At 44.6% G+C, this 14111-nt stretch overlaps 1 protein-coding gene across 2 annotated transcripts in view; it reads left to right on the top strand.

The window, feature by feature from the left end:
• EXOC3 (exocyst complex component 3) overlaps window positions 1-7395 on the top strand; it is a 127379-nt gene extending 119984 nt beyond the window's left edge. For both annotated transcript variants that reach the window (XM_033929704.1, XM_033929702.1), the window contains 2 exons: window positions 2015-2142; window positions 6523-7395. In XM_033929704.1, coding sequence (XP_033785595.1) covers window positions 2015-2142; window positions 6523-6694 — 300 coding nt within the window. In that variant the 3' untranslated portion in view covers window positions 6695-7395. The remainder of the gene's footprint in view (window positions 1-2014; window positions 2143-6522) is intronic.
• Window positions 7396-14111: the final 6716 nt, after the last annotated feature.

The raw sequence follows: 14111 nt of genomic DNA, 5'->3' as shown, positions 1-14111 counted from the left end.
TGGGTGTGTTGCCCAGTGCTTTTGCTGCTGCGCTTGTTTTGAGCTCTCAATAACCAAGGGTTTCTGAAGAAGAATATCTATCCGAAACTGAAGCTCAGTTAAACCAACTACTTTTTGAGCGATCTTTGATCCAATTGCAGCCCATCTTTTGGCTTTTGGCCTTCAAGCGTCTCTGGGAGCCCTGATGTTTAGTGGAGCTCCTATTGAGATAAGTAATTTTTATCTTTGTTTGTGCAGTTTTTCTGTTTTGCCAACTGTGTTGGCGCAGCCTGACGAGTGCACTTTTTTTGTTAATTATTAAGGGCTCCTTTTCCAAGGTGCACTAGTGGATTTAGTGCACGCTTAGTGTGTGCTACAATGCTGTGTGCGCTAAATGCTGCGCCTCCATAGAGCTTGCGTTAGTATTTTTAATTTAGCATGGGGTTTGCACACGCTAATCTTCAGCATGTGCTAAAAACGCTAGCGCACCAGTCCACAGTGCGATCGATGTGGTGGTGTCTTCGGGCTGGCTCCCTTTTCCTCAGTGCTGCAGTGAACAAAGCCGTGGGTAGTGGCTCCTACATGCGTCCTGCACCAGAACCGAAAGCCTTCTCTCTGATGTTGCAACGTCAGAGGGAAGGCTTCCAGATGAGGCGTGGGATGTCTGAAGAGTCATTGCCCACGGCTTTGTGCACTGCAGCATTGAGGAAGAGGGAGCCAGCCCAAAGATAACACCGGGGGGTAGGTCAGAAGGCAAGGCACAGCATGGAGGGAGGGAGACAACAATGTTAGAGGGAATGATTTTATTATTTAATTTAGTGATTGTTTTACATCTGCTGTCTGTTCAGGAAGAAATGCATTTGTTTATTTTTATCTGGGGTTGCACTGCATGCAGAGTCTTGCAACTTAGGGTCTGTTTGTATATATTAGTACTTTTAGTTTTTGGTCCCGTATTTGCATGGGGTTATCTGTGTTCTGGTAGGAATGAATATTGAGAAGCATACAGTGTGCTTTGTGTAGTTTAATTTTGTGGTTAACCGTTATGTGTTGTTAATACGATTATATTGTGTGTATGTGTATATATGAAAAATGAATGGAAAAAATGGTGTTACAATTAGTACTATTATGGGAGAGGGGTCTGGTGCGGAGATTGGGTGGAGATGGGCGGGGTCTGGCCTACAACTTAGCTCAGTGTTCTTCAACTGCCGGTCCACGGACTGGTGTCGATCCACAAAATAATTATTTTATTTCCACTGGTCCATAGGTGTCAAAAGGTTGAAGAACACTGTCCTAGGCCTCGCAGTGATATTTTGAATTCTTTGTGAGGGGGGGTATGCTTCCACCTTGAGGTTGGGATTGTATACAGGGGGGGGGGGGTACAGAGGAGTTACAGAATCTTTTCTCATTCTTTTCCACTTGCGGGGCTTGGGGAGGAGGAGGAATTGTTATATAGTCAGTGGGCTATAAGAGTCCAAGCCCACTGACTATGCTAGTCGTATTTGGTATGCTGATCTTGGAATTTTGGGGAGTTCTGGGGGAGGGGATAATATTCAATAATAAAAGTTGTTTCCAATTAAGAATTGAGGCCTGCTTTGAAGGTAGGCACTGAAAATGTAGGCTGCTGTTCATTCAGGGTAGTAGGAAGCAGAGACAGTGGTTAGAGCAACAGATTGAAAACCCAATATACCAGGCTTCAAATCTCCCATTGCTCCATGTTCCCACAAGTGTAAATTATTTGGGGCAAGGACATATTGTACTAATATTGCTGTAAATTGCATTATGAGTAACGATCAACTAAAAATCCAAATTACTAGTAGCTCTGCTGTATGCTATTGCACCAATAATGAATTTGGGCACACTGGATAAGAGTAAATCCAACCTATTGAAATGACTCAATTTAATTCCTGTGCTATTAATTCTAATGGCCAATGAGTAGACTATCTGAAAATCATAGACTATAATTAAGAACATTGTCATCATAATAATTTGGGGATTTATTTTCCAGATGGTTCATAATGAGCTTTATCTTTGATAGGGGTCAGAGGAAGACACAGATGGACTTTGTGATACTATCATAGCTATTGCAGAAGTCATCAAGCTTACCGACCCGTCCTTACTGTACCTGGAATTTTCAACTCTTGTCAGTAAATACCCAGACATCAGGTAGTATATTAATATTTTTTACTATTTAGTTAACATATTTTTAAAAAACTTTATCATTGTTGCTTTAAAATATTAACTCTCCCTTTTACTAAGCTGTGGTAGAGGCTTCTACCATGGCCCAGAGTGCTAAATGCTCTGACGCTCATAGAATTCCTATAAGTGTTGGAGCATTTAGCGCCCCAGGCCGCGGTAGAAACCTCTACCATGGCTTAGTAAAATAAGGGGTAAATTAGTTGTAGGATGCTTCTATTTTGGTAACTTCCACTACTGTTGCAGACTGTTTATTCCACTGCATACCAGGGCACTTTTGGAAGCAACAAGAAATACTGCTTTCTTTTTTCAATCACCTCTCTTATGGAATTACCTTCCACAGCAACTACATAAAGAAGTCTCTATAAAGAAATGTAAAGCTCTATTAAAGAAATTTAAAGCTATACTAAAAACATATTTTTTCCTTGGCATTCAAAGAATAATTCTCTTCTCTTGTGACCAGATGATTTCAAGATTTGTTTTTATGATACTGATTTGATTTTATCTAAGTTTTTAGTTAATAGAAACATGATGACAAATAAAGGCCAAATGACCCATCTAATCTGCCCATCCGCAGTAGCCATTATCTCTTTCTCTCTAAGAGATCCCACTTGCCTATCCAGCGCCTTCTTGAATTCAGACACAGTCTCTGTCTCCATCACTTCTTCCGGGAGACTATTCCATGCATCTACCACCCTTTCTGTAAAAAGTATTTCCTTAGATTACTGTATTTCCCTGCATATAGGCCGCACCCATCTATAGGCCGCAGAAAAGGGCGGTCTATGTTTAAAATCGGAAGATAAGCCATCCCATGGTATTAGCCGCAGCTTATCTTCCGGTACCTCCCCTGCCCCTGGTACCTGGTGCCATGTCCTACAATTCTTTCTCTCTCCCCGCATGCACAGCAGCTTTCCATCCCTCTCTCCTATCCCCCTGTGCAGCAACTCCTGACCAACCCCCCTCTACCATGAGATCTGACATACAGGCCTCAAAGCAGCAATAGCAGTGTCAGTGGCTGGTGAGAAATGGCAGTGCTTGAAACAGGCTGCTTCTGGCCTTACCCGTCAGGGCTTCCCTCTGCTGCATCATCAGTGATGTCATCAGTGATGTGGCAGAGGGAAGGCCCTAGTGGAGCAGGCCAGAATCAGCCTGTTCCGAGCACAACCTCTTCCCACTAGCCACCACTGCTGCTGCTTTTGCAAACCTGGAGGTGTCAGAACTCACTGAATTGGTGAGTCTGATATTTTTTTTTTAAGAAAGCAAATTGATTCGAATCAGCGAATCGGGCAGCACTGTGTACCCTATTATAGAGTTGGTATCATCTGCAAAGAGGCAAACCTTACCAGACAGACCTTCAGAAAAATCATTTGTGACTTTCAAGGTACAATTGAAGGCATACTATTTCTCCTTGGCCTTCAGCTCTTAATTTCTTCCATTGATGGCAACTTTTCTCAGAATCTCGGAGAGAGCGAGACCAGAAGGCTTTGAGCATGTGCAAATGCTCAAAGCCCAGTCCAGCCCAGCACAGGGAAGAGGGAGGATCTTCCTCGCACCGCCCAGCCCAGCCCAGGCGAGGGAGGATCTTCAGGCACTGGCACTGGCACGTCCTGTGCATTGGTGCTGGTGCCGGTGCCCATTCGGGGTAAGCCATGTCTTTGCGGTGTGGGGGGGATGTAGGATCGTGGGGGGAAGGGGGGTGACGCGAGCCGGGGGAGGGGATGCCGGTTTGCAGGGCCAGAAGAGGGAGTAAGCGGGGGTGGCGGGAGGAGGTTTTAGCAGCATGCGCGGTATACGCGTGTGCGTGCTATATAGAATGTTTTTTACATAAATGCGTTCCCGCGCGCTATACGCGTATGCATGTTATACACGTATGCGCGTTATATGCGTGAAAATACGGTACTACTTCTTCCTCTTCTGAAAAAATCAGACTTAAATCCTACTTCTTCCGGGAGACTGTTCCATGCATCTACCACCCTTTCTGTAAATTGCCAATATACCTTTGTTGACAAAGATATTAGAATCAATTGTAGCTGGTCAACTTACCAATTATCCGGAGAAATTTTAATTACTTCAACCTTTCCAACATGGATTTCGTTCTAATTTTAGTACTGAAACTTTATTGATTTCTCTTCTTTCTAAAATTCAACAACTACGATTACAAAATAAATATTCTATTTTACTTCAGTTTGATTTATCTGGGCAGTTGATGTAATGCATCATGATATTTTGCTTCATTTACTTTCAGATATCGGAATTAATCAGGTTGTTCTTGACTGGTTTTCTAAATTTTTACTGTCTCATTCTTACTCAGTCAATATTGAAGATAATATATCTAATTCCTGGCAGCCTCCTTGCGGGGCTTTCCACAATCTTGTTCAATCTTTATATGATTACTCTGAACACCTTTAAGCTGTCACCTTGGGAAACGCTTTATACTTATGTGGATGATATCTTTATATTGATCAAGATGGATTCAAATTTTACCAATTTAGTCTTTAAAATAAATCATTGTATTTCCAGACCACAAGCTTGGGCTATGTCCGTCCAGATGAAGTTAAATGCAACTAAAACCAAACTCTTGTGGTTAGGTCCAAAACTAGATTGTCTCCCTTCCACTATACTATTGGATTCTGAGGCTTCTCTGCAAATTGAGTTCTCTTCCAAGATCTTGGGAATACTTTTGGACTCTTCCCTTACCTTTGAGCATCAAATAAACTCTTCGGTCAAAAAATGTTTTTTTAGTTTATTTCCATCAACGCCATTTTTCTGTTTTGGTCCAATCAATTATACTGTCTCGGCTAGATTACTGTAATGCTATTTATCTTGGCATCACAAAGATCTGCCTTCAAAGGCTGCAATTGATTCAGAATACCACTGCGAAGTTGATCTATGAAAAGAGCAAGTTCGACCACGTGACTCCTTTGTTTTTGAGCCTCTACTGGCTCCCGGTTCATCTTAGAATTCAATTTAAATGTATATGTATTATTTTTAAGATTTTATATGGTATTTTTGCTCCTTTAGTTCCTCTCTCATGGAACGTTTACAGATTTTTCTATACGAGAGGTACCAAACAATTTAAGCTTTCCCTCCCTTCTAGGAAAGGAATCAAAGGAATTAAGTATTTTAATCTTTCTTTGGTTTTTAAATTTTCTCAAGTATGGAATGAACTTCCTTTAACCTTGCAATGTCCTAGTCCTTTCCAAGTCTTCCGCAAACCTTTAAAAACTTTCCTATTTGCAAAATATTTTAAAAATTAATTATTTTCAATTTTAGTATATTTTTATTAATTGTTGTTAATCATGTCAAGCTTCTCTTGATGATGACCCAGTATACAAAGCTAAGTTTTAGTTTAGTTTAGATTTACCTTTGGTTTTACATTTGTGGTATATTAAATAAATTGAACTTGATCTTAAAAATTGCTGGACCAAGGCATATCACTAGTAAATTTTCCTTAGAGAAAATTCCATTTACTACTACCCTCTGTCTCCTACTACTTTAATAGGTTTAGATAAGTCCATAGGCCAGGGGTGCACAACTCTGGTCCTCGAGGGCCAAATCCAATCGGGTTTTCAGGATTTCCCCAGTGAATTTGCATGAGATCTATTTGCCTGCACTGCTTCCATTGTATGCATATTGATCTCATGCATATTCATTGGGGAAAGCCTGAAAACCTGGCCTGGCAAGGGCCGAAGTTGTGCACCCCTGCCATAGGCCATTATTGGAATTGCTTGAGGAAATTCACTGCTTAAAATCTGTTTTATTTATTTATTCATTAATTTATTCAAATGTTTTAGTCTGTCCTCCCAAAAGAGCCCAGAATGGGTTACAATAATTACATATACAGTGTTGTATATACCAGAACAGACAAAAATTCTTGCACAGGGAAAAGTAGGAATTAATACATCACTGAACACTGTATACTAATTGGGATCTAGCTAGGTGCTTGAAACCTGGGTTGGCTGCTGTTGGAAACAGGATACGGGGCTTGGTGAATCTTAAGTCTGTCCCAGTATGGCAATTCTTATGTTCTTATGTAAAGAAAGGCTAGGTATTGGTTTCTATAGGGGCATTTGTATGCAAATCTACCCAAAGTGGACCAATCATTATTGATCAGACTGGTTGGACCATTCTAGTCTTTAATCATTTACTATGTTATTAATTCTGTTTGAGATGCTGATTGCAGATTTTAAAATGTATTTGGTTTTTTTGTTGTTTTTTTTTTTGGCGGGGGGTGGTTCCGGGACCATAAATTGATTAAATTTGATAAGTGTTCCTCAAACTTTACACATTTCATTATTACTCGGACAAGACTGCAATGCATTTTGTACCCTTTTTTTCTATTGACTGCAGGGATGACCATATTGCAGCACTGCTGGCAGTGAGAGGAGATGCCACCAGGGATATCAAACAGACCATCATTGAAACCCTTGACCAAGGTTTAAGCCAACCAAATCCAAATTATGTGCCAATTTTTAAAGAGATTCTAGTCCCAACACTGACTGTGCCAAAACTTCTCAAGTAACTCCTTTGTTGCCCAGCTGTAGCTTTTTTTACCTAAACTTCATCCTTTGAAATGTATATGCCTAGAACTGTGGATAGAGTGGGCTAAAAATATTTTAGATAAATAAGACATGGAGTAGGAAATTATAAACTTACTTCAGCTCTTTGTTGGCATTGTACAGTATTTGTTTCACCATTGATAACATTTGTAATCGTAATTCTAAAAAAGCAGCCAGGAGAATTCAATTGGCATTGTACAGTATTTGTTTCACCATTGATAACATTTGTAATCGTAATTCTAAAAAAGCAGCCAGGAGAATTCAATATGGGCTGTGTGACGACGCCTGTCTGGCCGTTTTGTTTTATACAATAATACTTATGCTTTCTAGCTACACTGTCATTCAGTGGATAAGCACTGAATTAACTGCAGAAACTTGTATATGTCATGGGAAATTAGTTGGGAAATTAATTTGTGTGTGCACTTTAGAGCGCTGCTTTTCAAAATCCCTTTGAACACTGTCATAAAATTCAGAAAAGTTTAGTCTATATAAAATTTACTGATTGTCATACATCATTTTTGAGAAATGAAAAAGATCTTTGATATGTACAGAGAATGGGTTTGTGCTACAATGACTTTTACAACCACTTGACTTTGCACTCTTATTTAAAAGTGTGTTTGAGGCACTGCCAGTTAAATAAAATGTTAATGTGATGGAACATGGAGTGACTAGAGTATGGGGCATCTCGTATATTATTTTTATTCACCAGAAAAAGCTTAATTGACTATGTTAGTAGTAGCTTTGTAAATAGTTTTGAGTTATTCTGTATGACTTCTGTTGAAAGGGACTATTCTTTATCAAATGCAAGGAGCCTTCGAGCGGGACGGAGTCAGCATACCTCCTGCTCCAACTTCCTTGAAAAGTACGGGGGTGGGGAGATTTGGGGAATATCACGTGGTAGGAGGGAGTGGGCACACCTCCTGCCATTTTTTGGGGGTAAGGGTAGGGGATGTTTGTTGAGGAGGAGCGCCTGTTGCAGGGGTGGGCCTTCGGTGGCAAGAGGGAGTGGGCATCTTTCCTGCCATTTTTTCTCAAGTAGGGAGGGCTGAATGGCAGGAGGGAATGGCATCCCTCCTGCCGATTTTTGCTAACGTGCAGTGAGATTCCTGGTGCCACGTTCGTCTGGGGTTGGGGAGGGCCATCATCGACCGGGGGGGCAGCTTTCTTTTCTTTTTAATGGGGTATTTAACACACACATCATCTGTGCCCATTATTTAAAAAAAAAAAAAAAAAGCTTTCCTGCACTGAACAGCTGAGTGGCAGGAGGTTGTTTGGGGGGCTTCCCCTGCTTCTCAGCTGTTCGAGCTTCCTCTGCCAGCTCTGTGCATGTCTGAGAGTCACTCTCACAGCCATCAATTGGGAGAGACAGAGATTACAATGAACCTCAGCATGAATCACTTGTTAGTGCATCAATAGCTCTTTTTGAATTGGCCAAAAATCAGATCAGAGCAGACCCACACGCGTCTAGGTCCTGGAGCTTTAGCTGTGGACTCTTTACAACCACATTGAATGTCTTTGGTCACCTGGTTTCACAGCTTTAGCGATGATTGCTTTTATCGACCCAATTCACAAAACGGCCCATCATGTGTTTTTCCCCTCGATTGCCCATTTTCTGATCCGGCCATCCAAATTAGCTAAAATCCATGCAAAGTAGCCAAGCGATTGATGCACTAACATCACTTGGCTATTCCCAAAAAAAACAACAAAGGGGGTTTTAGTAATCAGAAAAAACTGTATTACCGACAGATCTGCCTGTTTTTTTTTTTTTCAGTGGCACAGATATTTTGTGTGTGTTACACACGCAAAATATCTGTCCCATAAAAAAAAATGAAAAAAAGTTACCCACCACCAATGACAGCCCACCCTGACAACCCCCGACAAACGCGGCATGAGAGAAAATTAGCAGGAGGGACGCTCACTCTCTCTTGCCATTCAGAACACCCCCACACCATGGCCCCTCCCCATGCACTAGGCACCCCGAGCCACTGTCCCCCCCTCCGAACCCAAATAAAATGGCAGGACGGATGCCCACTCCCTTATGGCATTGGCCCCCCACCCCCAAACCTGTCCCGTACCTTTTTGAAAAGTTGGAAGCAGGAAGCTCCTGAGCTTCATGAAGTTCCTGAGCTCTGAGGCTCCTGCTTCATGCCCGTCAGTCCTTTTATTTTTTTTAATGTCTTTATTAGCAATTGCAAAGGAGGATACAACCAAAAAGGAAAGCAGATAAAAGCAAGGCAAATCAGCCAAGTAATTCAACAAGCTTAAGAACATGGTAAAAATGAGACAAAGTTCCTTCGATTGGATGCCCAACACAATTGACATTTTGAGTAATAGAAAACCCCCAGACAAACTCAGGCAAACCCCACACAACCAGTCTCAAGTCACAACAATCACTCACCAGGCATCCCAACATTCATACCCCCTAAACAACCAAACACCCATGTGTTCATCTACCTACGGGCGAAAGGAAGGAGTGTCAACCTCCACCACACGCGTCGCAAGGGTAGGAAAAATGCAAATTTAGGCCCCCCTCCTGGGATAACCGACAGCGGAGCATGAAGGAGGGACAGAACTGAGTGAGGGGAGCACCTTGTCTCCACCCATCCCCGAGGAGAATATTTATAACAGCCTGACCAGCTTTCATGAATAAACCAGAACAAAGCTGCCACATTGTAAAGACAGAGATCAGGAAGATTCAAGCCACCCTGAGATTTATCCAAGGCTAAAGTGGCATAACTAATCCGGGCTCGCTTAGGACACCAAATGAAAGAGAAGAGTATAGAGCAAAAGAGGCGCATATCCTTATTGGTAACCCAGAGGGGTATCATCTGCAGAGGATACAGGATCTTGGGGAGAAGTACCATCTTAGTCAGAGCCACTCGGCCCCAAACCCCCAGCGGAAGGTCCCTCCATTTATCACACAGACGCTGGATCTCATCCCGATAACGTCGCACATTATATTGGTACAAAAGCTTGAGATCGGGGGTTAACTACACCCCTAGGTATCACATCGGCCCCCACACTGGTGGTATCTCTAGGCCCGCATGCCAGGCCTCCAGCATAGTGGATCATAACGGGAGAAGTTCAGATTTATCGCAATTGATGCGCAGGCCAGAAATGTCCCCAAAGGAGCGAACAAGAGCAAGGGCACACCCCAAATCCTGTTAGGGATAGTCTAGATAAAGGAGAATATCATCAGCAAATAAATTAATGCGGCTCTCTCTCTCCCCAAGACGGATGCCCCGAAGATCCGGGTCCACACGGAGCTTAGCAGCTAAAGGTTCTATGGCTAAAACAAAAAGGAGCGGAGATAGCGGGCAGCCCTGTCGCGTCCCCCTACCCAAGGCAAATGGGTCCGTAAACTGACCATTCACTAAAAATCTGGCCTGCGGCTGGATATATAAATACAAATCCATTGGTGGAAATTCCCCTCTATACCAAACTTACGTAAAACCCAGAAGAGATACTGCCAGGAGATGCTATCAAATGCTTTTTCCATATCCAGACCAACAGTAGCCAATGCACCCTCCAGCCCATGCCTGGAATGGAGGGCCATCAGAGCACGAGCAAGATTAATCGTCAAGTAACAGCCTGGCCTGAACCCGGCCTGGTCCTCGTGAATCAAGAGAGGCAGAAATGCATTCAATCAGCTCGCCAAAATTGCGGCAAACAACTTGGCATCTTGATTGAAGAGAAATGGGGTGGTAGGACCCCACTTGGGCTGGGTCCTTGTCCAGTTTAAGGCAAAAGCACTATGTGGGCTAGATTGGGAGTCCTCAGACCCTGCGCCTCGGTCAGTGTGTTAAATGCCCCTGCAAAGACAGGGGATACCTGATCCGACAGAATCTTATAGTACTCAGATCCAAACCTGTCGGGTCTGGGCGCTTTAGTTAACTTGAGCTTCTTGATACCCAGCTGCACTTCCCTGGGTGTGAATTGGTAGCCTTGAGAAGCACATTAGATATGTAAACAAGGGAGTTACCTTGGTGTAATCTGCACTGTAAATGCATGATAAGACTGTAACCTTGCAAAGTATTAGATAAGTAAATAAGGGAGTTAAGATACTCAATAAAAGGGTTAGAGGCCTTCCATTTAGGGACGCCTCATCCCAATCTGAGTCTTGTATGAAGCCTCATCCCTACACCCAGAGATAATAGATGCATTCAAATGCTCGAGTTGAGCAGCCGTCAGCTGAGGAAGCGTCAGCCCCTGAAAGAAAGCATCTCTATCCGATTCCAAGAAAGGTTGGCGAGCATATAGGGATTCATAAAAGTGAATGAATTGTTGAATCTGCCTCTCCTGGGTGTAGCGCTTATCCTGCTTGTCCTGAATAGACAATATGACCTGGCATTTTCGCGGAGGCCGCACCAGATTGGCCAACAGTCTCCCCGTTTTCCCTCCCCAGGAGTACAATTTATACCGTTGAAAATAGAAATCTCGAGAGGCCCTCTGCGTCAAGATGGCATCAATCTTCCGCCTGACAGCCATCAAACGAAGCTTATCATCCATGGAGAGGGAAGTACAGTGTCGTGCCCTCAATTGACAGAGTTCCCCCGAGAGAGCAAGTAATTCTGCATCCAGTTTCTTCCGCTTACGAGAAAGATAAGCAATAATGAACCCCCGCTGAACTGCCTTGGAGGCCTCACAGAAAGTCACCGGGTCAACATCTTCAGTGTTAAGATAACTATACTCCATTCACTGCTCCCGGAGTATTTATGAAATTCTAGATCTCTATATAGGTAACACGTGGCACTCCCACGGATCCGACGTAAACTGAAGTTCCATGACGAGCGGTGAATGGTCTGATAAAGGGACCTCCTCGATGACAATCTCAGTCACCTTGGGGAGCAGAGAAGGCGAGACCAACAAGTAATCCAACCGGGCATACACATTGTGTGAGTGAGAATAAAACGTATATGTACGTTCTGTGGGATGCAACATCCTCCACATGTCTAATAAATGCAATTGACTAAATAAAAAATTTACTCCCTTGGCTCCATGGTCCCTTGCCCCCGCCTTTGCCAGACTGCAGTCTAGGGCAGGATCCGCTGTAATATTAAAATCCCCACCCACCAGCGGTTGGTAGTCTGGATACATGGCTATCTTGGCAAGCAAAGCTGAAAAAAATTTATGATTATACACATTAGGAGCATACAGATTGCAGAGTAACCATTTGTGTCCCCACAATTTCCCCAGCGCTAAGACATAACGTCCCTCTTGGTCTTGAATGGCCTTATGGAGATGGAAAGGCAATTGATTATGAATTAGTATAGCAACTCCTTGTTTTCTGGTACCAAAAGAATAATAGACCTCGCTCACCCAGTCTCTCCGAAGTTTTAGGTGCTCAATAGCGGAAAGATGGGTTTCCTGCACAAAAGCAATATCTGTCCCCCTCTTCCTAAACCAGGTTAGAATCTTCTTCCTCTTGACAGGGGAGTGGATCCCATCCACATTCAAGGTAGCTATAGTCAGCTTAGTCATTTATAAAAATACTCTCAAACACTGAAACAGAACAGTATAGTGCATGAACGACCCCCCAGCTAGGCCCCCCAACAAGGATAGCAGGAGCAGTGTCATCCTGGAGAACCCCAGGTGACCTAGAAGCGTGTCACCTCCCCCAGATACACAATGATGCAACACATGCAGCCCCCCTACCCACTCTCTCAAGCACCAAGCATACCAACACCCAAGCTCACCATCCACACTCCCCACTCCAAAACCCCCTCCCCCTTCCCCAGAGAAAGCTATCCCCAGAGACCCTCCCAAAATCCTATCCCCATACAAAAACATAAAAAAAACTTTCCCAAAAAATGGAGCAACCTAGGGTACAAGGCTGAGCTCTTGTAGACCCAGTGTCTCATAAAGAAACGTCTGCTGCCGAATCAGTGCAGAAGTCCCTCCAGCTCAGGATAAAACTAGCTGCCCAGAAGCTGCCCGAGCCAGGGGGACACCCGAGCATGCATGGCCATGGAGAGGAAGAAAGTGGTAGCGCTGCAGCCGAGCTGGACAGACCACCCCAAATGTCAACCAGATCAAAGAGGTCACAGGGTTGGACGTCGGCCTCTGAAGTTCCCGGAGGCCTCGACACTCGCCCCGCAGGACAATAAAATCCAAGGACACTCACCCACAACGGCCCAGGCCTGAGGTCCCAGGGGGTCCAATGGAGATCAACAGACATTTAGCGGCCACAGTGGAAAATGAAGGAGATCAAGCCACTATGTCAGACAGCGGGTCCGCTGCCGGTGCTCCATCGCCATCTACCACTGGTAGGGAACCCAGGAATTGCTGTGCCGTCACCCAGTCCTGGAAGGTGTGTGATTTCCTCTCCCGCCAAATGCGCAAAGAAGCCGGGTAGACCAGCGCGAAGCGCACTTCCCATCGGTGGAGCGTGGTACAGAGTGGCGCCATCTCCTTGCGAAGAGAAGCCACTTTAAGGGAGTAGTCATTAAATAGCAACAGCTTTTTCCCTCCATACGCCAGCTGGCCAATTTTGCAGAAGGCTTGCAGGATGAGCTCCTTCTCTTTCCAATTAAGGTAGCGGGCAATCGCTGCTATGGGTCGGTTGTTGTCCCCAGAGGAACCCATGCGATGCGTGCGCTCGCAGAAGAAGCCTGCTGCCGGTGTCTCCAAACCCAGCCGATTCGGGTTCCAGATTTGAAAAAAGTGGTATAGGTCTTGGTTGGCATGGAGCTCTGGAAGACCCACCACTCTGAGGTTATTCCTGCGCTAGTGATTTTCCTATTCATTTAGCCTGTCAGTCAATGCTGCCACCTGGGCCTGTAGCGTGGCCACTCTGGTACGATCCTGTAGCGCCATATCCTCCCCATCAGAAACCCGCTGCTCCACTGCCATTATGCGGCTGGCCTGGACATCAAATCTCTCGTTAATGCCTTCCACTGCAGATTGCAGTTTATGGAGGCAATCCTCCAGGGCTGCGGTGACAATGCGGGAAATCGGGCCCCATGCTCTCCATTGCGCCGGAGCAGAGGCGGGGGGTGGCACTGCCGCCATTTTAGGCACGGGGAAGGCACACTTACTCTTCGGCATTTTCACCAATCTTACAGGCATGCCGCACTCTAACTGCCATCAAAGAGAGCACACTCCCGCCTGCCGTAATAAGCTAAGCACCAGTGGTAACGATCTCGGTTCGGCAGCAAATTGCAGGGCGTTTAGCAAGCTTTTTGGAGACCGTGGGTCGGAGAGCTCAAGAGCACACGTCCGTTCTAGTCAGATGCATCATGTGACCCCCCCCCCCCGCCTGTTAGTCCTAAATGACGGGCCTTCCCCTCCCCAGTGCATCATGCGATGCATGGAGAGGGGCCAAAGGCTCTGATTGGTTCAGTCGCCTAAAGTCCCTCCCAAGGGAAGAAGCCCTAGGCG

This window comes from Geotrypetes seraphini, chromosome 2 (assembly GCF_902459505.1).
Source record: "Geotrypetes seraphini chromosome 2, aGeoSer1.1, whole genome shotgun sequence".
Lineage (NCBI taxonomy): Eukaryota > Metazoa > Chordata > Amphibia > Gymnophiona > Dermophiidae > Geotrypetes > Geotrypetes seraphini.
Note: the sequence above shows the minus strand (reverse complement) of the source record. Positions and strands in the feature narration are given on the sequence as shown.